This window comes from Nomascus leucogenys, chromosome X (assembly GCF_006542625.1).
Source record: "Nomascus leucogenys isolate Asia chromosome X, Asia_NLE_v1, whole genome shotgun sequence".
In the NCBI taxonomy this organism is placed as follows: Eukaryota; Metazoa; Chordata; class Mammalia; order Primates; family Hylobatidae; genus Nomascus; species Nomascus leucogenys.
The window spans coordinates 579,010-604,961 of record NC_044406.1 but is presented as its reverse complement, the minus strand read 5'-3'; the positions used below and the strand labels follow the sequence as shown (position 1 = coordinate 604,961).

General features: G+C 44.8%; 1 protein-coding gene across 2 annotated transcripts in view; it reads left to right on the top strand.

Annotated features, from left to right (window-relative positions):
• Nucleotides 1-25,952, top strand: part of DHRSX (dehydrogenase/reductase X-linked) — a 326,527-nt gene that overhangs the window by 241,513 nt on the left and 59,062 nt on the right. For both annotated transcript variants that reach the window (XM_030806545.1, XM_030806544.1), the window contains exon 4: nt 19,977-20,078. In XM_030806545.1, the coding sequence (XP_030662405.1) occupies nt 19,977-20,078 (102 nt within the window). The remainder of the gene's footprint in view (nt 1-19,976; nt 20,079-25,952) is intronic.

The window sequence follows — 25,952 nt, the reverse complement described above, 5'->3', positions numbered from 1 at the left end:
CTTAATTTTATCCCACCATGCCAGGCAGCTCTCTCTCTCTCTCTCTCCCTCTCTGTGTCACAACCTCTGTCTCTCTCTCTCATTCTATTCCTCTCTGTCCCTCTATGTCACTTTCTCTGTCTGTCTCTTTCTCTCCCTCTGTCTCTCGCTTATTCTCTCTGTCTCTCACTTTCTGTGTCTCTCTCCTTCTGTCTTTTTTTTTTTTTTTTTTTTTTTTTTGAGATAGAGTTTGCTCTTCTCGCTCAGTCTGGGGTGCAATGGAGCCATCTTGGCTCACTGTAACCTCCGCCTCTTGGGTTCAAGCGATTCTCCTGCCTCAGCCTCCCAAGTAGCTGGGATTACAGGTGCCCGCCACCATGCTCAGCTAGTTTTTATATTTTTAGTAGAGACGGGGTTTTACCATGTTGGCCAGGCTGGTCTCGAACTCCTGACCTCAGGCAATCCACCTGCCTCAGCCGTTTTGGGATTACAGATGTGAGCCACTGCGCCCAGCCTGTCTCTTATTCTTTCTTTCTCTCTCTTTATTTGTATGTCTCTCTCTCTCTGTCTCTCTGGCACACTCTCTGTCTCTTTCAGTCTCTCTCTCTCTGTGCTTCTATTTATGTGTCACAATCTTTCTCAGTCTCTTTCCTCCCTCTGTCTTTCTCTCCCATTCTCTCCCTCTCTTTCTCTGTCACTTTCTCTGTCTTTTGTTCTTTTTTTCTCCCTCTCTTTCTCTCGCTTATTTTCTCTCTCTCTCCCTCTCTCTCTCTTACACACACACACACACGCACACAGAGAATAATCTTGCTCCAGCCTCTTTCACAGTAGGTCTTAGGGCAGATGGATAGCTGCCTCATACAAAGAAAATAGGATTTCAGGTCTCCAGAGAGGAGCTCCATACCTGCATAATGACTAAGAGATACTGGTATTTCACCTTTATTTTTAAATTGAGAAATATATAGAAACGAGAGAGGCAGGGGGTGACAACCAATCTGCCCTCCTTCTTGGCAAATTCCAGCAATTCAGGCACCCGTGTTCCTTCCCTCCTGAATGAAGAGAGGCCAGAGGCCATCACGAGCTTCATCCCTGCTCAAGAGTTTGCTGGATGTGGCTGTATCAGCTCTTGGCTCCAAGAACTGGGCTTTTTGTGTAGCAGGACGGCTCTTGCTACCCACAAGTGCAGGAAGAAGTGTCCTCTGGCTGCCTGGATACCGGAGGTTCCAGCTTCCTAGGACACTCGTGAATTTTTCAGGATGCGTAGGGACAGGGCAGGTGCAGACTGATTCAGGGGCTGTGTTGGCTGTTGGTAGATGCTTGAAAGCTGTTGCTGCTCTGAGCTGAATGCCTTCTCCACAAGTGCTGCCTCCTGGTCTAAACGATGGGTTTTTATTTTATATTATTTTGAGACGGGGTCTTGCTCTGTTTTCTAGGCTGGAGTGCAGAGGTGCAGCGGCATAATCATAGCTCACTGCAGCCTCAGCCTCCTTTGTTCCTGTGCTCAAGCAATCCTGCCACCTCAGCCTCCCAAGTAGCTAGGATTGCAGACATGCACCACCACACTCAGATAATTTTTTATTATTTCCTTTTGTAGAGGTAAGGTCTTGCTATGTTGCCCAGGCTGGTCTTGAACTGGCCTCAAGCAATCCTCCCACCTCCGCCTCTCAAAGTGCTGCGATTACAAGGGTGAGCCACCACACCTGGCCGTGATGATTTTCAAATTAGCTCAGTTGGGTTACAAGCTTGACTAAGATCTGATTTTCAGGTAGCGGTTATGGACACACTTATCGAATTTATTCTAGAAGCTCTTTAATAATATTTCAGAATGGACAGCATTTCTGGAAATTGTTTTCTGAGTGTTAAATACATTTGTTTTTCTATGTCTCAGTGGAAGATTTTTTTAAGTTTACATTTTTATGATTTTTTTCATCTGTATATATAAATGTTACTCATCAAGCAATTCCTGCCCTCCTAGCAAATTTCTTTTGCTACTTTTTTTCAGAATTTCTATCAGAACAACATAAATTTCACAAAACAAATCACCTCAGACTCTTTTTGTCCAACCAGTCGGTATCAGGGCACTTACCTGTTCTTTCAAAGTCTGGAGGAATTTTCTAAAATACCCTCTGCACTCATCTACCCTTTTCTTCATGCCATTCTTTCATTATTTTTCTCTCTTTTTCTTACAGCTATTGGTCTGATTAGACCTAATTTCCCTGATTGAATTGGGATAATTAGTATCTCTGAGAAAATTATTTCCTTGAGATTTTCACATTTTACTTACAAATGTAACATATTATCAGGATACTAAGAAACAGAAACCTATCATTTTAAAGCCTTTTTCATACAGTACAGTGTTTCCTATTTGGAATTTTGCATTTCCAGCTTCATTAAATATATTATTCACAGTATTTTCTGGGACCTTGTTTTCCTTCCTTCCTTCCTTCCTTCCTTCCTTCCTTCCTTCCTTCCTTCCTTCCTTCCCTGTTCCCACCCATCCTTTCCTCCTTCTCTTTCTTCCTCCCGCCCTCCGTCCCTTCCTCCCTCCCTCCCTTTCTTCCTTCCTTCCTTCCATTCATCCTTCCTCCCTCCCTCCCTCCCTTGCTTCCTCCCTCCCCTCCGTTCATTCCTTTATTTCCTTACCTCTTTCCACCCATCCTTTCTTCCTTCCCTTTCTTCCTCCCTTTCTCCTTCCCTCCCTTTCTTTCTTCCCTCCTTCCATTAATTTTTTCTTCCCTCCCCTCCCCTTCCCTCTTTCCACCCATCCTTTCCTCCTTCCCTTTCTTCCTCCCTTTCTCCCTCCCTCCCTTTCTTCCCTCCTTCCATTCATTCTTCCTTCCTCCCTCCCTCCTTCTTTCCCTCCCTCCTTCCATCCCTCCTTCCCTCCCTCCTTTCTTCCCTCCCCCACAATGTTGATTTTGTTCATTTCTCCCTTCCTATCTAGGAATTCTTGAAAAAATACTTGGATATTGTGTTATTCTGAAGAAAGTGCTGTGAAAATGGCACATTATAGCTTCATCTCAATTCAGCATTTGGTTTATGATTTTCGAGTTAGCCCTATTGGGTTACAAGGTTGGTTACACAGATCCAAACCATGCCTTCATAAGTGATGATCCTCCTTGTTCCATTAACGTTTTAGACTTGAATCATTGCTGTCTTGTGTGAATAGGGCCATTTCTACTTGGTTTCTGCTTGTTCGGCTGATAAATGTGAACGTTTTAACAATTGTTAAACAATCGTTTTAACAATTGTTAAACAATCGTTTTAACAATTGTAATTCCTCCTTTTTAATACTCTGTATCTTTACCATCAAGATGCAGACATCACCTTTTTCACAGGCTCTGAGTATAGTCTTCCAGTAGGAGGCCACCATTTTGGTTTTATATCATGACCAGTAACTGGGAGTGCACTCATTGGCTGAAGCTATACTTCCTGGTTCTTTTCTCTTCTTGCCACATGGATGACTGGTATACTCCATCTTATTCCATGAGCTATGCGGCAGACACTCATTTCGTAGCTCGTAGGGGTGCATTAAACACTCCCAAACACTCCAACTTTCATTTCTCTAAATTATTTAAATAGAATGAAGGTATCCTTGAAGGTACTCCAGGTGGAATGAAAAAACATATCTCAAGTCTTCCGGAGATCCTCCTGTGTTCGGTTCCCTGGTCCCTCTCAGGGTGCCCTGGGGAAGGGATGCAGCTCCTACATAGGTTGGGTTCCAGGTGAATGCAGCCACTGAGCTCCTAGCAAGTAGGATTTCCTGTGTCCTATGCGCAGATCACCCTGGTGTCTTGGTCCAGTGGGCTTGAAGCCTCATACTCTTTTATTTTTCCTTGTTTTTTTATTTTTTTACTTTATTTTTATTTATTTATTTTTTTTGAGATGGAGTCTTGCTCTGTTGCCCAGGCTGGAGTGCAGTGGCACGATCTCGGCTCACTGCAAGCTCCTCCTCCCTGGTTCACACCATTCTCCTGCCTCACCCTCCCAAGTAGCTGGGACTACAGGTGCCCACCACCACGCCTGGCTAATTTTTTGTAGTTTTAGGTGAGACGGGGTTGCACCGTGTTAGCCAGGATGGTCTTGATCTCCTGACCTTGTGGTCCGCCCGCCTCGGCCTCCCATAGTGCTGGGATTACAGGCATGAGCCACCCACCCCCCGGCCTTGTTTGTTTTCTTTTTAAAAAAATTTCATGAGGTACATGTGCAGGTTTGTTGTAAGATACATTGTGTAATGCTGCAGTTCAGGCTTCAGTTGAACCTGTCACTCAAATGGTGAACAAAATACCTCATAGGTAGAGTTTCAGCCTTTACACCCCTCTCTCTCCCCTGCTTTTGGAATGCCCAGGTGCACCATCTTTGAATTTTTATGCCTGATTATCATTATTTAGCACCCATGTATAATTGAGAACAAGCAGTATTTAATTTTCCATTTGTGTTAATTCACTTAGGATAATGGCCTCCAGCTGCATCTGTGTTGCTGCTAAAAACGTGATTTCATTCTTTTTTATGGCTCTATACTATTCTATGGTATATATGCACCAACTACATTGTCTTGATCTAACACATAATTGATGGACACCTGCGTTGATTCCCTCATGCCTCCCAAGATTGAATCAGGAAGAAATCAAATCCTGAACAGGCTCATTTCATAACGAGTTGTGAAATTGAATCAGTAATTTACAAAAACCTATCAACCAAAAAAAAAAAAAAAAAAGCCCCAGACCTGACAAATTCACAGCTGAATTCGACCAGGTTACAAAGAAGAGCTGGTTCCAATCTGACTAAAACTATTCTAAAAAATCGAGGAGGAGGGATTCCTCCCTAACTTATTCTACGAAAGCCATATCATCTTCATACCAAAATCTGACAAGGACACTACAAAAATAGAAAACTACAGGCCAATATCCCAGATGAAGATAGATGCACAAATGCTCAACAATATACTAGCAAACAGAATCCAGCAGTGCATCAAAAAGGTAATTGATCATCAAAACCTCGTCTCTACTAAAAATACAAAAATTAGCCGGGCGTGGTGTTGCCTGCCTGTACTCCCAACTACGTGGGAGGCTGAGGCAGGAGAATCGCTTGAACCTGGCAGGTGGAGGTTGCAGTGAGCCAAGATCACGCCACTGCACTCCAGCCTGGGCAACAGGGCAAGACTCCGCCTCAAAAAAAAAAAAAAAAAAAAAAAAGATAATTGATCGCAATTAAGTGGGCTTCATTCCTGCTCTGCTCTTTGTCCAAACAGATTTTTCCGAATGTCAGGGATGAAGTTCGAGTTCTAGCACCCACTGAGCATTCTGCCTTCCCCTGTTACAGGGCTTGATGTATCGGCTCATCTTCCCCTAGTGATGCCAGCCATACCCTGTTCCCCTTACCCTTCCTACCAATGTTACCCTTGCTGCAAGGAAACTCCTGAATGGATGCAAAAACAAAAAACAAACAAACAAAAGATGCTGATTGCAAGCATGCACAGATGCTGATTGCAAGAATGAGCAAAGCCCATTGCTTGCCTGTATTACTCCATTCTCACACTGCTCTAAAGAAATACCTGAGACTGGGTAATTTTTAAAAATTTTAAGTTCCAGGTACATGTGCAGAATTGTACATAGATAAACATGTGCCATGGTGGTTTGCTGCACCTATCAACCCATCACTTAAGCCCAGCATGAATCAGCTACTTTTTTTTATTGTCATACTTTAAGTTCTGGGGTACATGTGCAGGATGTGCAGGTTTGTTTTATAGGTATACATGTGCCATGGTGGTTTGCTGCACCCATCAACCCGTCATCTACATTAGGTATTTCTTTTAATGCTATCTCTTCCCCAGCCCCCCACCCCCCACCCCCGACAAGCCCCAGTGTGTGATGTTCCCCTCCCTGTGTCCATGTGTTCTCATTGCTCAACTCCCACTTATGAGTGAGAACGTGGTGGTGTTTGGTTTTCTGTTCCTGTGTTAGTTTGCTGAGAATGATGGTTTCCAGCTTCATCCATGTCCCTGCAAAGGACCTGAACTCATCCTTTTTTATGGCTGCATAGTATTCCATGGTGTCTATGTGCCACATTTTCTTTATCCAGTCGATCATTGATGGGCATTTGGGTTGGTTCCAAGTCTTCACTGTTATGAACAGTGCCGCAATAAACATATGTGTGCATGTGTCTCTCTAGTAGAATGATTTATAATCCTTTGGGTGTATACCCAGTAATGGGATGGCTGGGTCAAATGGTATTTCTAGTTCTAGAACCTTGAGGAATCGCCACACTGTCTTCCACAATGGTTGAACTAATTTACACTCTCACCAACAGTGTAAAAGTGTTCCTATTTCTCCACATCCTCTCCAGCATCTGTTGTATCCTGATTTTTTAATGATCTCCCTTCTAACTGACTTGAGATGGTATTTCATTGTGGTTTTGATTTGTATTTCTGTACTGACCAGGCATTAGCTATTTTTCCTGATGGTCTCCCCCCTCCCCGACCCCTGCCCACAACATGCCCCAGTGTGTGTTGTTCCCCTCCCTGTATCCATATGGTCTCATTGTTCAGCGCCCACTTAGGAGTGAGACTGTACGGTGTTTGGTTTTCTGTTCCTGCATTAGTTTGCCAAGGATAATGGCTTCTAGCTCCATCCATGTCCCTGCAAAGGACATGATCTCGTTCCTTTTTATGGCTGCACAGTATTCCATTATGTATATGTACCTTTTTTTTTATCCAGTCTATCATTCATGGGCATTTGAGTTGATTTCACATCCTTGCTATTGTGAATAGTGCTGCAGTGAACATATGTGTGCATGTATCTTTATAACAGAATGATTTATATTCCTTTGGATATATACCTAGTAATGGGATTGCTGAGTCAAATGGTGGTTCTGGTTCTAGGTCTTTGAGGAATTGGTACACTGAGACTGGGTAATTTATAAAGAAAAGAGGTTTAATTGGCTCATGGTTCTGCAGGCTGTACAGGAAGCAGAGCAGCTTCTGCTTCTAGGGAAGCATGAGGAAATGGATAATCACAGTGGGAAGTGAAGGAAAGCAGATGTCTTACATGGCCCTAGCAAGAGAAGGAGAGCCAGACATGCAGTTGGGCTGGGCTGGGGAGATGCTACACACTTTTCAACAACCAGATGCCACAAGAACTCATTCACTATTGCAAGAACAGCACCCAGGGGATGGTGCTAAACTATTCCTGAGAAATCCACGCCCGTAACCCAATCTCCTCCTACAAGGGTCCACCTCCAGCATTGGGGATTCCAATTCAACATGAGATTTGAATGGGGACACAGTTCCAAACCATATCACTATCCATCTATCAATTCATCCTCCATCCATCGATCCATCAATCCATCCATCCGTCCATCCTTTTATCCATCTATCCATCCATCCATCCCATCCATCCATCCATTCATCCATCCATCCATCCATCTCCCCACCCATCCATCTCCCCACCCACCCATCCATCAATTCATCCATCCATCCATCCATCCATCAATTCATCCATCCACCCACCCACCCATCCACCCATCCATCAGTTCATCCATCCATTCATCCATCCATCCATTCATCCATCCATTCATCCATCCATCCATTCATCCATCCATCAATTCATCCATCCATCCATCCATCCATCCATCCATCCATCCGTCTATCCATCTATCCATCAATTCATCCATCCATCCATCCATCCATCCATCCATCCGTCTGTCCATCCATCCATCCATCCATCCATGCATCCATCCATGCATCCATCTGTATTAGTCTGTTCTTGCATTGCTATAAAGAAGTACCTGAGACTGGATGATTTATAAAGAAAAGAGGTTGAATTGGCTCATGGTTCTGCAGGCTGTACAGGGAGCAGAGCAGCTTCCGCTTCTGGGGAGGCCTCAGGAAACTTAAAATCATGATGGAAGGTAAAGTGGAAGCCAGCACGTCTTAATGGCCAGAGCAGGAGCAAGAGTGGAGGGGAGGTGCTGTGCACTTTTAAACAACGAGATCTTGAGAGAACTCATTCACTATCACAAGAACAGCACCAAGGGGATGGTGCTAACCGATTCATGAGAAATTCACCTCCATGATCCAATCACCTCCCCCTAGGCCACTCCTCCAACACTGGGGATTACAATTCAACATGAGATTTGGGTGGGGACACAGATCCAAACTATATCACTGCCTCACAAGCCAGTGATCTCAATAGAATGGTGATGTTCATGTTGCTAGTGGCTATAAGCCTTTTTTCTCAAGGAGCAAGAAAATGCATTTTCTAGTTTTTTTTTTAAAAAAAATCCATTCACACTGCTGTTTTTGGAAGCTCAGCGTGTGCTTTTACCCATCCTTTGATCACTGGTTCCAGTTATTAGCAGTAGTATGGGTTTTCCTCTTTCTTACATCCCCACAAGTGTTTTTGCAGAAAATTACAGCAGTACCTCAGGAATTTCTATCCAGATGACACTGTGCTCAGAAGCAGCGCTTTCAAACTCTCCATGGCAAAACTGCCTCTCCCCTCATCTGCAGCAGATTGGTAACTGCTGTAGATACAATAAAAATGAATTATTAAAAAAATGCATTTAAGAAACATGGAAACTAGAAGCTCTCAGTGTGTCTTTTTTAAGTCATTGGATTGAGCAAAGCTTTAAATGACTGTCATTTTTTTTTTAAGTTTCTAAACATTTACTTTCAATTTCTGAACATGCCTCACCACATACAGCTTGCAGTAACAGTTCACAGAGTGGCAGCCATCTGATTCAGGAGTGTGCATACCATCATACCATCCAATATATTTATTTATTTATTTATTTATTTATTTAGAGACAGTCTGGCTCTGTCTCCCAGGCTGGAGTGCAGTGGTGCGATCTCAGCTCACTGCAACCTCCACCTCCCGGGTTTAAGCAATTCTCCTGCCTCAGCCATCCAAGTAGCTGGTATTTCAGGTTCCTGCCCCCACACCTGGCTAATTTTTGTATTTTTAGTAGAGATGGGGTTTCACCATGTTGGCCGGGCTGGTCTTGAGCTCCTGACCTCAAGCAATCCACCCGCCTCGGCCTCCCAAACTGCTGGGATAACAGGTGTGAGCCACTGCACCTGCCTACCCATCTGTATTTCTCTAAGGAAAATATTGAAAGTACTTATTTCCTTTTCCTTGATGGCCTGGTGACTTGGCACAGATGGGCTTCATTCTCCATGATGAGGAAGCTGTTACATTATCTTAAAACATGTCTTCCAAGAGAAGGTTAAAGTATATATTTCAGATCACAAGGTCAGGAGCACTTTTGCCTGCCATGTTTGGCTGACTCTTGGGTGTTGTGGTATTTAAAGTGTCCAAGATCAGCCACAATACAACAAAACCTAATCACTGTGTCTCAACCTGAGGTGTGTGCTGCAGAAAGTGCCAGTTCTTGTGATATAGGAGCCATGTCCACCTCTGTTCTGGGGACCCGGGACCCCAGGGGTTGGTCTGAGTATGTCATCAAGAGCTAGATGAGGCCGGGCGAGGTGGTTCACACCTACAGTCCCAGCACATTGGGAGGCCGCGGCAGGCAGATCACAAGGTCCGGAGTTTGAGAACAGCCTGGGCAACATGGTGAAACCTTGTCTCTACTAAAAACACAAAAATTAGCCGGGCGTGGTGACGGGTGCCTGTAGTCCCAGCTACTCAGCAGGCTGAGGCAGGAGAATTGCTGGAACCCAGGAGGCGGAGGTTGCAGTGAGCTGAGATAGCACCACCGCACTCCAGCCTGAGCTACAGGGTGAAACTCCATCTCAGAAAACAACAACAACAACAAAGAACTAGGTGAAAAGACCTGGAGTGCTCCTGCAGCGCAACAGCCATGATCACACAAAGACCAGAATGCTGCAGAATGGCACGTCATGGCCCATCACTCTCATCTCTGCTCCACGCAGCAATAAGACCAAAGCTGCATCTGTGTTTGCACAGGGTCTGGTAGTCTCCTAACCTGCTTCCAGAGAGACACCTCGTGGAAATGTGCAAGGCTCAGCAAAGAAAGGCTAATATCTAATGATTCATGGATTTACCCACCTTTTTTTATTTTTGAGACAGAGTCTGACACTGTCTCCAGGCTGGAGTGCAGTGGCATGGTCTCGGCTCACTGCAACCTCTGCCTCCCAGGTTCAAGCGATTCCCCTGCCTCAGTCTCCCAAGTAGCTGGGATTACAGGCATGCACCACCATGCCCAGCTCAGTTTTATATTTTTAGTAGAGACAGGGTTTTTGCCATGTTGGCCAGGCTGGTCTCAAACTCCTGAACTCAGGTGATCCGCCTGCCTCAGCCTCCCAAAGTCCTGGGGTTACAGGTGTGAGCCACCATGCCCGGCCTGCTTTTTTATTTCTTACTAGCACAAGAACTTAGAGTGACACAAATTTTCTGAGTATTTTGGCTGCATTCTGCAGATGGTGACACCTTCTCTTTCCGTGGATATTATTTATAAAACACTTTTGTCACCTGCTATGAATTCTCACCCTGTCCACATGCTTTAAAGGGACAGGTTTTGAAATCAACATGAGTTTGGGCACGGGAAAACTGCATACTTAATAAAATTAAACATTAAAAAGGGGGCTCTTTCTGCTTTCCTATCAACTGAGGCAGCAGGGTTATAGATGTAGGGGGTGAGGGATGGACCCTGTATTGGCCAGGGTTCTCTAGAGGGTTAGAACTAACAAGATAAATAGCTATATATAAAGGGGGGTTTATTCAGTATTAACTCACAGGATCACAAGGTCCTACAATAAGCTGTCTGCAAGCTGAGGAGCAAGGAAGCCAGCCTGAGTCCTAAAGCCGAAGTACTTGGAGTCCAATTTTTGAGGGCAGGAAGCATCCAGCACGGGAGAAAGCTGTAACATGGGAGGCTAAGCCAGTCTAATCTTTTCACATTCTTTTGCCTGCTTTTTGTTCTGGCCGTGCTGGCAGCTGATGAGATGGTGCCCACCCCGCTTAAGGGTGGGTCTCCCTTTCCCAGCCCACTGACTCAAATGTTAAACTTGTTTGGCAGCACCCTCACAGACACACCCAGGACCAATACTTTGCATCCTTCAATCCAATGAGGTTGACACTCACTGTTAACCATCACACCTGGTGTCTGTTTCTCTGATTATAAGGACACCAGTCCTACTGGATGAGGGCGTCACCCTTATGAGCTCCTATAGGCTGTGTCTGCAAATAAAGTCACACTGGAGTTTAAGGGTTCTGATGATGAGTGAGGGAGGGAACGGCTCAGTCTATAATGATATCCTATATCTATTGCAAAGAAAAAATGAAGGCGCTATTCAATTCCTCCAAACTAGGAGGTTTGCCAGAGCCTCAGACAAAAGGATTTTTTAGGGAGGTACAGTTCATTCCATAATAATGTTCTCTATCTATTGCAAAGAAGAAAGGAAGGGGTAATTCAGTTCCTCCAAACCAGGCGATTTGCCAGAAGTCCAAACAAAAGGAATTTTTTTTTCTTCTTGATCCCTGTTTATCAACACATGCCTCTGTGTCTTTCCAGTTGACTTCATCTCTTGGGCAGCATTAATTTCAGAAATCTGTATTTCTGACTTGCCCTCAGGAAACCCCTTTAGATGTTAGAAATTCTTCTGTGGATGAAGTTATCTTTTTTTTTTTTGAGACATAGTCTTGCTCTGTTGCCCAGGCTGGAGTGCAATGGTGCAATCTTGGCTCACTGCAACCTCTACCTCCCGGGTTCAAACGATTGTCCTGCCTCAGCCTACCGAGTATCTGGGATTACAGGCGTGCACCACCACACCCGGCTAATTTTTGTATTGTTAGTAGAGACTGGGTTTCACCATGTTGGCCAGGCTGGTCTCGAACTCCTGACCTCAGGTGATCTGCCCACCTCAGCCTCCCAAAGTGTTGGGGTTACAGGCATGAGCCACCACACCCGGCCAGATGAGGTTATCTTCTTATCTCAGGGTTTACCGTCTGTCACTGAGTTGCAAATAAAAGAAAAGTTGGATGAGTTATTGGCAGCCTCAAGAGCAACAGTGAGAATTGTAGAATCACTGTCTCCATTGGCGACTCTGGTGTGTGGGCTATGGGAAGCGTGGGCATCATTCACCATGCTACGTGCCGAAAGGGGCATCAGACATAGCAGGTGCGTGAATCTCCCATCTTCATATGATACTGTCTCACTGTCAGAATCACAGTGACAGAAGGCATTTGTTACCATGAATTTACACTCCATTAGGGTTAAGATTTTTATTCTGTGTGAGTTCCTTAGGGTTACTGCACAAAGCACATCTTATCTTCTCCCAATAAGTTTTAAGTGACATTTAAAAATATTCAAGCATGTGACTTGACCTAACTGTTTAGCATTTGAGTCATTCCATTAAATGGAGCATGTCGTCAATTTCAAGTATTTTATACTTGCAATTGTTAAGAGTTAAAAGGTAGTTGGATTTGTCGCAGACAATGAGTTAAGGAATCCTTCCACATTTTTCCCAACTTTTTTTTTTTTTTTTTTTTTTTTTTTGAGACAGTTTCACTCTTGTTGCCCAGGCTGGAGTGCAATGGCGTGATCTCGGCTCACCGCAACCTCCGCCTCCCAGGTTCAAGTGATTCTCCTGCCTTAGCCTCCCTAGTAGCTGGGATTACAGGCATGTGCCACCATGCCTGGCTAATTTTGTATTTTTAGTAGAGACAGGGTTTCTCCCTGTTGGCCAGGCTGATCTCGAACTCCCGACCTCAGGTGATCCGCCCACCTCGGCCTCCCAAAGTGCTGGGATTACAGGCGTGAGCCACTGCGCCCGGCCCATTTTTCCCAACTTTAAAATCAAGGGTTCTCAGGGCCCTGTGTAGAGCAGTGAAAATAAGACCTCGTGTGTGTGTGTGTGTGTGTGTGTGTGCGCGTGTGCACGCACGTGCCTGGAGGACAATTGGTGTTCCACTTGGGTGAGAGGATTGGCTGTGAGCTTCAGACCAGGAAATGTGTCATCTTGTCAAGCAACCTGGCTGAGGGTGTTGGAGTGAGGATCTTGAACAGAAACTTCCTTTTCTATTATTGTTCACTACAGAGCTAAAATGGCCAAATGTATACTGTGAAAATTTTTTTTTTAACAAAAGACCAGATCCCTCCTTCAGCTGTACACATTTTTTGAATAAAATCATATTGAACTAAAAAAAAAACACCCAAAACTGGGGAACTTGTACAATTGAAATATATCCTCTCCCAGGTCTGGAGGACAAGAGTTTAAATCCAAAGTGTCTCAGGGCCGAGCTCCATCCGGATGCTCTAGGGGAAGATCCTTTTGGCCTCCCCCAGCTCCTGGGGGCTCCAGGCATCCCGGGGCTTGTGGCTGCATCACTCCAGTCTCTGCCTCTGTCTTCACATCATCATTTTCTCTCATCTGTCTCAAGCATCCCTGTTCCTCCTCCTTATAAAAACCCCAGGCTGGGCGTGGTGGCTCACGCCTGTCATCCCAGCACTTTGGGAGGCCGAGGTGGGCAGATGACCTGAGGTCAGGAGTTTGAGACCAGGCTGGCTAACATGGTGAAACCCCGTCTTTACTAAAAGTAGAAAAATTAGCCAGGCGTGGTGGTGGGTGCCTGTAATCCCAGCTACTCGGGAGACTGAGGAAGGGAGAATCACTTGAACTCGGGAAGTGGAGGTTGCAGTCAGCCAAGATTGCGCCACTGTACTCCAGCCTGGGTGACAGAGCAAGATTTTGTCAAAAAAAAAAAATAATGATAATAAAATAAAATAAGTTCCGCTCACCTGTCATCCCAGCATTTAGGGCAGCAGTATGATAAGGTCAGGAGTTGGAGACCTACCTTGGCAACACAGAGAGACCCCTGTCTCTATAAAAGCTAACAAACAAAAACCAAAAATCTTTGTCGTTATATTTAGGCTAATACAGGATAATTTCCTCATTTTAAACCTTTAATGTCTAAACACCCTGTTTTCATACAAGGTAATCTTTTCACAGGTTCTAGAGATGAGAACCAGGAGATTTTTAGGGAGGGAGTGGAGGATACCATCATTTAGCCTACCACATTCTTACTACCTTAGGAAAGGAGGGCCAGGCGAGGTGGCTCACGACGGTAATCCCAGCACTTTGAAAGGCCAAGGCAGGTGGATCGCTTGAGCCCAGGAGTTTGAGTCCAGCTTGGGCAACATTGCAAAATCCCATCTCTACAACAACTACAAAAAGTAGCCAGGCATGGTGCTGCGCACCTGTGGTCCCAGCTACTCGGGAGGCTAAGGAGGGAGAATCGCTTGAATTCGGGAGGTGGAGGCTGCAGATCACACCTCTGCACTCCAGCCTGGGTGACAGAACGAGACCCTGTCTCAATAAATGCATAAATAATTTTAAAAAGGAAAGTAATTCAGCACAAACATATTTGCATATTCCCAAGACGATGCTCACGGCTTGCAGTGCCTGCCTGGGTCCTATTCCTATCTGCCTGGGGTCTATCTGCCTAGGTCCTATTCCTGTCTGCCTGGGTCCTATTCCTATCTGCCTGGGGTCTGTCTGCCTGGGTCCTATTCGTATCTGCCTGGGTCCTATTCATATATGCCTGGCTCCTATTCGTATCTGCCTGGGTCCTATTCGTATCTGCGTGGGTCCTATTCGTATCTGCCTGGGTCCTACTGGTATCCGCCTGGGGTCTAGCTGCCTGGGTCCTATTCCTGTCTGCCTGGTTCCTATTCCTGTCTGCCTGGTTCCTATTCCTATCTGCCTGGGCTCTATCTGCCTGGGCTCTATCTGCCTGGGTCCTATTCGTATCTGCCGGAGGTCTATCTGCCTAGGGTCTATCTGCCTGGGTCCTATTCCTATCTGCTTGGGGTCTATGCATTTCCTCTTTGTCTTAGGACACATTTTTTCTTCATACTGATATTTTTCACTTCACCTTTCTCCACTTTCTTCCTTTTTCTTTTTTTTTGAGAACGGAGTCTCGCTCTGTCGCCCAGGCTGGAGTGCAGTGGCGCAATCTCGGCTCACTGCAAGCTCCGCCTCCCAGGTTCACGCCATTCTCCTGCCTCAGCCTCTCCGAGTAGCTGGGACTACAGGTGCCCGCCACCACGCCCGGCTAATTTTTTGTATTTTTTAGTAGAGACGGGGTTTCACTGTGGTCTCGATCTCCTGACCTCGTGATCCGCCCGCCTCGGCCTCCCAAAGTGCTGGGATTACAAGCGTGAGCCACCGCGCCCGGCCCTTTCTTCTTTTTTCTTTTTCCCTCCCCTCCCCTCCCCTCCCTCTGGGGCAGAAGCTGGCATGCGGCAGAACGCCGGCAGAGGATGTGGCCCAATCTCCCATACATCTTCCCTTTACCTCTTCCGCTGATTTTTTTCTGGGTGTGCCCGGAGAGCCCAGCTGCAGACACTCAAAGGTGCCTCATTTAAATGTATGTTCCAAAGTTACATAGCATCCAAGGCGTATGAGACATGCTTAAAAACATACTGGTCATGCAAGTGAGGAGGTGCAATGATGGGGACTTTCGTGGCAACCACGGGAGCCAGATCTAGGGATGCCCGGCGTGGCTTGGGGTTCAGGAAAACTTCCTGAAGGAGGTGACACATTTGCCTTTACGATCCCCAAGTGAGGCACACGACCATCTCTCAGTGAGAACCCCACAGGCAATCCCAGAAAAGGAAAGTCAAGAGAATGGGCCACGTATGGGAGGAAGGGAACTATTTATGGTCTTCAATAACAATCAAAACAAATGTGCCCCAGCTTTGTGCTTCGGTATTGCAAAATGCAGGAACCGCACGAAAATACAAGCAATAAATACAAGCAAGTACTAGCCCTCTTTTATTATTCTACTGCAGAAGAAGGAAGTCCTTGCTTCTGAGTCATTTTGTGTATTAGTTACACACGCTGTGTAACAAAATAACACAGACTCAGCAGCGTGTCCTAACAGCCTCATGATGTTTTATCCAGAATGATGTGTTTTACAAAGTTATGCTGTGTTAAAGTAATCCAGATAGCATTTCCTTTTCTTCTTCTTTGTTTTTTTAATTATTATTATATTTTAAGTTCTGGATACATGTACAGAACGTCCAAGTTTGTTACATAGGTATACACGTGCCATGGTGGTTTGTTGCACCCGTCAACCCGTCATCTACATTAGGTATTTGTCCTAATGCTCTCCTTCCCCTATCCCCCCACCCCCCAACAGGCCCTGGTGTGTGATGTTCCCCTTCCTGTGTCCATGTGTTCTCATTGTTGAACTCCCACTGATGAGTGCAAACATGCGGTGTTTGGTTTTCTGTTCCTGTGTTAGTTTGCTGAGAATGATGATTTCCAGCTTCATCCATGTCCCTGCAAAGGACATGAACTCATCCTTTCTTATGGCTGCATAGTATTCCATGTGTATATGTGCCACATTTTCTTTATGCAGTCTATCATTGATGGATATTTGGGTTGGTTCCAAGTCTTTGCTATTGTGAATAGTGCCGCAGTAAACATACGTGTGCATGTGTCTTTATAGTAGCATGATTTATAAACCTTTGGTGTATACCCAGTAACGACATTGATGGGTCAAATGGTATTTCTGGTTCTAGATCCTTAAGGAATCGCCACACTGTCTTCCACAATGGTTGAACTAATTTACACTTCCTACCAACGGTGTAAAAATGTTCCTATTTCTCCAAATCCTCTCCATTTCCTTTTCTTCTCCTTATACAATAAGGAATATGAAACTAACACACACTTTCTCTCCTTTCATTCTCTTTCTTTTTCTGTCTGCTCTCTTTGTCTTTCTCCCTCTCTCTCCCTCTCTTTCTCTCCCTCTCTTTCTCTCTGTCTCTCTGTCTTTCTCTGTCTTCTTTTCTCTATCTCTCTCTGTCTCTCAGTTTCTGTCACTCTCTGTCTCTTATTTTTTTGAGATGGAATCTTGCTCTGTCACTGAGGCTGGAGTGCAGTGGTGCGACCTCGGCTCACTGCAGCCTCCACCTCCCAGGTTCATGCGAGTCTCCTGCCTCAGCCTCCCAAGTAGCTGGGATTACAGGCATGGGCTACCACACTCGCCTAATTTTTGTATTTTTAGTAGAGACAGAGTTTGACCACGTTGTCCGGGCTGGTCTCGAACTCCTGAACTCCGCCCACCTTCCAAAGTGCTGAGATTACAGGTGTGCACTACCACACCTGGCTAATTTTTGTATTTTTAGTAGAGATGAGGTTTCACCATGTTAGCCAAGCTGGTCTCAAAGTCCCGACCTCATGTGATCTGCCCGCCTTTGCCTCCTAAAGTGCCGGGATTACAGGCATGAGCCATCGTCCCCGGCCCCTTTGTGTCTGTCTGCCTTTCTCTCTTTGTCCCTTTTACTATCTCCCGTCCCTCTCTCTCTTTCTGTTTCTCTCTCTTACTGTGTCTCTTTGTCTTTATCTCTGTGTGTTTCTTCTCTCTCCCCCTTTTCCTCCCCCTCCTTTTTTCTCTTTCTCTCTTTCCCTCTCCTGCTTCTCTCTATTTCTCTTTCTCATTCTTACTCTCCCTCTCTTCTCCTCTCTCTCTGATGGTGAGTGAAGAGTCATTTCATTTTGGAATGATGAGCATTGCAGTAATAGTTTTGGAGAGTAAGGCTCATAGAGCTTATTAAGCAAGGTGTGTATGTCATAAAATTGACTGCTGGCATTTTACACATCAGCGCAGACATGGGGGGCACGGGCAGACCCCTCCCCCCAACACACACACCACACTGCTTATCCTCTGAAAGTTATCTGGCCTTCATAAAAATATGAACAGTTCTTTTACAGTAATGATTTTCCCCTATGAGGCTCCCCAACGAGGAGGCTGTGAATGACACTGACCACCAGCAGCCCTGCGGATCAAGGCTGTTCTCTTCTCGGCCACCCCAGAGCCAGCCTCTGCTCCCTCCCTGAGGACTCCTGCCTCCGACCTCTGCACACATGCTGTGATTTGCCCTTCCATCTCACACCATTCCCCATCCTCACCTTTCACAGCTCACTGGCAGCATCATCCACACCTTCCACCTCCCGCCAGAAATTACCTTCCCATCTCAATGTAAGGGAACTTGCTTCTTCCCTCAGAGATCTGCTGTCTCTGCTGCAAGTAATAGCTAGTTTTGATGCATTTTGTTCTGTCTGACTTTCGGTTGTTGCATTGTTCTCCCAACCTACTTGAACCTACGGACCTGGAGGCAGAATTATATACCTGTGAATTTGCTTTTCTTTCTAGTTCCTCTCCCTCCAAAACCTCAGTCCATCTGAAAAAACAAACAAACAACAACAACAAAAAACAGCTTTAACAGAATCAAACACATCACTTTCAGCGATGGAGATCCAGTGGGAATTTAGAGAGGAAATAGTGAAATTGATATACTGGATACAATAGACGTAAGTCTACCTCTCTACCTGTGTGATGTTACAAAGCTGTCCCTGAGTCATTTACTCTCTAAAAATGTCATCTTTGGCCGGACACAGCTGCCCACGCCTGTAATCCAACACTTTGGGAGGCTGACGTGGGAGGCTCACTTGAGCTTAGCAGTTCGAGACCAGCCATGGGGGCATAGTGAGACCCTGTCTCCAAAAACATAAATGTAATAAAAAATAAAATGCCCTCTTTTATTATTCTTCTGCAGAAGGAGGAAGTCCTTGCTTCTGAGTCATTTTGTGTATCAGTTACATATGCTGTGTAACAAAATAACACAGACTCAGCAGCGTGGAAGGGCTCATACTTACTATCTGTAGCAGGGGATCCATAAATGGCATCCTCTTTTATTATTACATAAAATTCTATATTCTGTGGAAGAAGGAAGTCCTTGCTTCTGAGTCATTTTGTGTATTAGTTACATATGCTGTGTAACAAAATAACACAGACTCAGCAGCGTGGAAGGGCTCATACTTAACTATCTGTAGCAGGGGATCCATAAATGGCATCCTCTTTTATTATTATATAAAATTCTATATTTTTCTCCTGCAGAAGAAGGCAGTCCTTGCTTCTGAGTCATTTTGTGTATTAGTTACATATGCCATGTAACAAAACACAGACTTAGCAGCGTGGAAGGGCTCGTACTTACTATCTGTAGCAGGAGATGCATAAATTGCTTCCTCTTTTATTGTTATATAAAATTCTATATTCTATATTCCTCTACTGCAGAAGAAGGAAGTCCTTGCTTCTGAGTCATTTTGTGTATCAGTTACATATGCTGTGTAACAAAATAACCCACAGACTCAGCAGCATGGAAGGGCTCATACTTACTATCCTACAGCTGCTATGGGTCAGGAATCTGGGCAAGTGTAACTGCATTCTCTCTTCTGGGTCTCACTAGGCTACAACCAAAGTGTCGTCTGGGCTGAGGTCCTCTCTGGAGCTCAGGATCTTCGAAGTTCACATGGTTATATGCAGAATCCAATTCCTGGAAGCTGTGGATCTGGGGATCTGAGTATCTTGGTGGCTTTTGGCCAGAGGCTGCTGTCAGCTCCTAGAGAGGCCATGCCCAGGTTCTGGCCCCCAAGGCACTCTCACAAAACATCAGCTCACGTCAAGGTCAGGAGGAGAATGACAGGTCCCACACAGACTCAAGGGAAGGGGACTATACGAGGATGTGACTCATTGATCTCCCTAGAGTATGATCTCTCATTGTACCCCACTGACATGTCCAATTCAGTGTTACTTCCTGGACGGGCGCAGTGGCTCACGCCCGTAATCCCAGCACTTTGGGAGGCCGAGGTGGGTGGATCACCTGAGGTCAAGAGTTCGAGACCAGCCTGGCCAACATGGTGAAACATTGTCTCTACTAAAAAAGAAAAAATACAAAAATTAGCTGGGTGTGGTGGCATGTGCCTGTAATCCCAGCTACCCGGGAGGCTGAGGCAGGAGAATCACTGGAACCCAGGAAGCAGAGGCTGCAGTGAGCTGAGATCATGCCACAGCACTCCAGCCTGGTCAACAGAGCGAGACTCCATCTCAAAAAGAGCAGAAAAATAGTGTTACTTCCTAGATGACATTGCCCTGTTTAGAAATTTTCTTAATCTCTGAAATAGGTTGGAAGATAACCAGGTATTTTTTGTTGTTGTCCTTTTCCAGTGGAATTTTTATACTGTGACTTGGCTTCCATGATGTCCATCCGGCAGTTTGTGCAGAAGTTCAAGATGAAGAAGATTCCTCTCCATGTCCTGATCAACAATGGTGAGTCCTGGTGAAATTGCTGCAAGCCAGGGGTTAATTTGAATGCAAACAGGAACTCTAGCTTTCATGCGAGAGAGGCGTCTCAGCAAAACAGGATATCCATGGAAATTATTGAACATAGCTGCTATTTCTACTCGCTGCTTCATTTCACGGATAGCTTTGAAGAGCATCATTCTTGTTAGCATGTTACTTTGAAATAATAGTAAACGCGATAACATGTTGTATGGAGTTGACATGTTGACTTGTCCACTTTGACTAAAGTGTATTAGGCACATGCTAAGGGTTGGTGTTTTCCCAAATGTTAACCTTACAAAACGATCACCACATACCCCTGAGAGTCATTATTTGGGCACTAGAAGCTCATTACCATTTATCTCTTGATTTTACCCCCTGTTCAACATTCTCACCCAGACAGGTGGAGTCAATATCTCCCCTTCCCCATTTTCAGTCTGCCCATCTGCCAATCTTCAACACAAACCACCCTTGATCTTGAGCCCTTCTTTGAGCCAGGCTGAGCTGTTAAAGTCATTGCAACACTGACTGTCGACCTTGAGCCCTTCTTTGAGCCACGCAGAGCACTTAAGGTCATTGCAACACTTAATGTTTCTCCTCGTGATACTGATGCCCATTTCCCTCGTTCCCTGCTACAGTCCATTTTATTTTTTATAAAAGTTAACCTGAACCCTCCACACTGAGGAGGTGCAGTTATTGACATGTCCAAACTAAGTAAATACATAGAACTAAAGCTCTCAGAAATACACCGAAAAACATGTGTGCTAGTGGAATTTAACACATCACTTTCAGATGGAGACCAAATGGAAATTCAGAGAGGAAATAAATAGTGACATTAATACAGTGGATAGAACAGACGTAGGTCAAACAGTGAGCCCATAGAGACAGCACATTCCTTTCAAATACATGAAATATTTATCAAGTTATTGATACTTTAGATGGCAGACAAAAAAATCAGCAAAAGCGTCTTGTGATTACCCAATGTAATTACTCCATTACCCACCTAGACCATTAAAGATTCTTAATTCTGCAAAATCCCTTGTGCTATCTAACATACCATTTTCATAAATTCTGGAGATTAGGATATGGACATGTCTGTAAGGAGGGAGAAAGCATTATTCTTTGTACTAAAGTTGTAATACCTGCTGTTTCCAGCTGCCAAGATGTGGTAGCTTCCATGTAATTTTTTTTTCTTTTTGTCTTGATGTGTTTCATGTTTTTCTGTAACATTAATGGGACTGGAGGATAGGAAAGTGGATGAGATATCCACGCTCCCCTCTCAACCCACTTGTTTCATTGGAAATTATTATGCTCTAGAGTTTAAAGGAGAAGCATGGGATATAAAACTATACATAGAGTGTGATGCCAATTTATGCATAAAAATTTGTACAGACATAGCTATGATGCGTGAGTGCATATGTATTTGTATATGTATTTGTTGTATGATGTGTATGTATTTATGCATAAAAATACATGCAGACATAGCTATGATGTGTGAGTGCATATGTATTTGTATATGTATTTGTTGTATGATGTGTATGTATTTATGCATAAAAATACATGCAGACATAGCTATGATGCGTGAGTGCATATGTATTTGTATATGTATTTGTTGTATGATGTGTATGTATTTATGCATAAAAATACATGCAGACATAGCTATGATGTGTGAGTGCCACTCACATAACTACAGATAACACCATTTCCATGTACTTAGCCTGCTAAGAAACATCGTATTATCAATGCTAGTGGCTCTTGTTGGAAGGTCCGGAATGATCTTAACTTTGTGTGTCTTCTCCTTGGAGATGAATAACACTTTTCAGATTTGCCATCCTGGTGGGATCTTAAGTTTCTTTGTGGGAATAAATGATTTCCCAGTCAACAGCCATTTGGAATCTTCTGTCTCAGCACTGGGTGTGGACTTTCTTTGCTGAAGACCCGTCAGTATTATAAGTGATTAGAATTATAGCATTGTAAGTCACCAAATGTGGAGACCACTTAGAGGGACTGTGGAGAGATTCTATACAACCCAACGTCTCGTTTCCTCATTCTGTGTGACAGCCTTACTCATTAGTAATGGGAGCACTTTATCACAGAGCAGTTGGAGATGGAAATACATACATGATATGGTGCCCTTGCACAGAGACACACAAAACAGAACTGTCTATCCTCTTAGGACTTTTGTGCAGCGACTTCCACCCATTTGGTATGGCCTTGCATCCACCAGTAAGCGGAAAAAATTAGGAATCTCTGGCCGGACGCGGTGGCTCACGCCTGTAATCCCAGCACTTTGGGAGGCTGAGGTGGGTGGATCACCTGAGGTCACGAGTTTGAAACCAGCCTGACCAATATGGTGAAACCCTGTCTCTACTAAAAATACAAATATTAGCCAGGCGTGGTGGCAGGCATCTGTAGTCCCAGCTACTCAGGAGGCTGAGGCAGGAGAACTGCTTGAACCTGGGAGGTGGAGGCTGCAGTGAGCTGAGACCATACCATTGCACTCCAGCCTGGGCAACAGAGCAAGACTCTGTTTCAAAAAAAAAAAAATTAGGAATCTCAGATATTATATGTTTCTCTAGCAGAATCTTACTCTGTTCTGGGGGGAACACAATTTTACTGAGTACTGTGTATATGAACCACATCTGTGACGGTGGATACAGGCTAACACCAGTTGACACAGGCTATAGCCAGCATATACTCCATCACTCAACCATCACGTTTACCTTTTGAAATGGCTATTGCGTTCCTAGGATTCTCCTCTGTTCCTTTTCTCAACAGATTTTAAACAAGGCACACAGGGCTCTCAGGAACAAAAATATTCTGGAACTGGGACAGGGTTGAATTTCAATCGAAACGGTCATCTTGTTGCATTGTCTCTGTACCCTATCTCTTCTGTAGAAAATCTCATGCACATATTGGGTTTACTTCTTCCTAGACTTATCTAGATCTTTCTTCCATGCTAAGACCTTTTACCTTCGCTCAATGCCTCAGAGGCACCTCAAGCCAGGAAGTCCAGTGTGAAATTCCTGAGTCTATGGCTGACACCGGTTCTAGAGGAGAGTATTTCCTTCCCCAGTTTCGAGAAGACTGTTAGCATTTCTTCACCCATGGCCTCCAACCCGGCCTTAAAGCCAGCAATGATAGTGGCTCACGCCTGTAACCTCAGGACTTTGGGAGGCCGAGGCAGGTGGATTATGTAAGGTCAGGAGCTCGAGACCAATCTGGACAACATAGTGACACCCCGTCTCTACTAAAAATACAAAACTAGCCAGGCATGGTGGCACATGTCTGTAATCCCAGCTACTCGGGAGGCTGAGGCAGGAGAATTGCGTGAACCCGGGAGGCAGAGGTTGCAGTAAGCCGAGATCGCGCCACTGCACTCCAGCCTGGGCAACAAGAGCAAAACTCTGCCTCAAAACAACAAAAACAACAACAACAAACCAGCAATGAGACACCTTTGAATCTCTCTTTCTTGTTCTCTCTCTCTCCCTCTCTTCCTTTCTCTTCCCTTCTCTCATCTTGCCTTCTCTTTTTTTTTATCTCCTTCACTTACTCTTGCTCTTCTGCCTGCCTTGTAGAAGAACCATTGTGATTATTTGGGGCCCACCAGGATCATCTCAGATAATCACCTCATCTCAAGATCTTCCACTGAATCACATCTACAAAGGCCCTTTTGCCGTGAAAGTCACATTTTCATGTGTTCCAGAGATGAGGACATGGACATTTTTTCATGTTTTGAGTTATTACTCTTCCAAGGTGGGAAGAGGTTGTGGGCATCTCTGGGGCCGTTATTCTGTCTTCCACATGAGGATTAGGCTGTGGACCTCTTTGGAGCCGTTATTCTTGTCTACCACGTGAGGATTCGCATATGAAGATCTTTCGGGCCATGATTCTGTCTACCACATGGGATTAGGATGTGGGCATCTTTGGGGCCATTATTTTGTCTTCCACATGGGATTAGGATGTGGACATCTTTGGGGCCATTATTTTGTCTTCCACATGGGGATTAGGATATGGACATCTTTGGGGTCATTATTCTGTCTCCCACATGGGGATTACAATGTGGGCATTTTTGGGGTCGTGATTCTGTCTCCCACATGAACAATGTGGACCTGGACATCGTGAGTTGCGCATTATTCAATCTGCCGTACCTACCTACTACTCTGCCCTTCACATACTTCACTTGCAGGAAAAATACAATAATAAATAAGATTCTTGACCTCATGGAAATCATACTCTAGCAAAGGAAACAAACACTGGACGAATAATCATTCTGTGAAATGTCCTGCCTTGGAAAACACACCTCTTGCAATGTGACAACACCGTCGTGTAAAGTACAGGGAAGATTGCATCTCAAGCCTCCCCGGAATTCCCCAGCCTGTGCTGCTCAGAACACCATTTCCAGGAGGTGATAATGAGAATCCATTTGTTACAAGATGATGGCTTGAAATAACACTTGGCGCTTTCTTTCTTTTATCTTTTTCTTCTACATCTTTCAAGAGGTTGCTTGGGCTATGGCTTTCCTGGACTCCCTGTAGGTTTTTGTGGCTAAGGTTCATCTTGTCCCTGGGGTCACTGTTGAGAAGAGCTCAGTTGCAGAGGATCTGGATTTTTTTTTTTCCTCTGAGGGTTCAGACAGAAGCTTCTAGAAAAGAGCTGGAGACTTCACTTTTGGAGGCTGTGTTGAGTACCCATTGCCCACTCTTCACAAGAAGACAGAAATGCAGAGAGGCAGTCTGTTGTTGACAGATCCTCTTGGTTCTCTTGGAAATGCAACAGAACCATGGAGCTTCGTGAACTCCACGGGCTTGGAAAGAGGCCTCCTGAGGTACCCAGGGTGGATGGAAAGCTGCAGGGATAAGTGCTACTCAAGCCAGAAGTAGCCCGGATGGCACAGTCTGCGCTGAGAATGGATTCATCACCAGCCTGTGTGCTGGAGGCTTGGGCCAGATGAACCTTGATTTAGAGAGGAAGTAAAGCATTTTTTGCCTTGGTTTTGCATCAGAATTCATCTTTGTGGTGTGCAAATGACGAGGTTGGATTCTATACTGTCAGCACTGAGAATGGATTCAGCACAAGCCCATGTGCTGGAGCCCTGGGTCCGATGTACCTGGATTTAGGGAAGAAGCAAAGGATTTTTCTCATTTATTGCATGCCTTAGTTTGTGCATCAGAATTCATCTTCGTGGTGTGCAAATGAGAAGGCTGGATTCTACACAGTCAACGCTGAGAATGGATTCATCACCAGCTCATGTGCTGGAGGCTTGAGCCATATGAACCTTAATTTAGAGAAGTAAAGGATTTTTCTCATTCGTTGCATGCCTTGATTTGTGCCTCAGAATTCATCTTCATGGTGTGCAAATGAGAAGGCTGGATTCTACACAGTCAATGCTGAGAATGGATTCATCACAAGCTCTTGTGCTGGAGGCTTGAGCCAGATGTACCTTGACTTAGAGAAGAAGTAAAGGATTTTTCTCATTTGTTGCATGCCTTGGTTTATGCATCAGAATTCATCTTCGTTGTGTGCAAATAAGCAGGCTGGATTCTATACAGTCAATGCTGAGAATGGGTTCATCACCAGCTCTTGTGCTGGAGGCTTGAGCCAGATGTACCATGACTTAGAGAAGAAATCAAGGATTTTTCTCATTGGTTTGTGCATCAGAATTCTTCTTCGTTGTGTGCAAATGAGATTGCTGGATTGTATGTTTGGGATATTGCTGGTGTCAACATATGTGAATAGAGTTTCCATTTACAGGCAGCCTCAGGGAAGGACTCCAGTGGTGGTACTTTTAGTGTCTAAGAGGCTAGCAGGGGGTCTGCCGACCCCTAAAGCAGGGCTCTGCAACCCCCAGGTCATAGTACC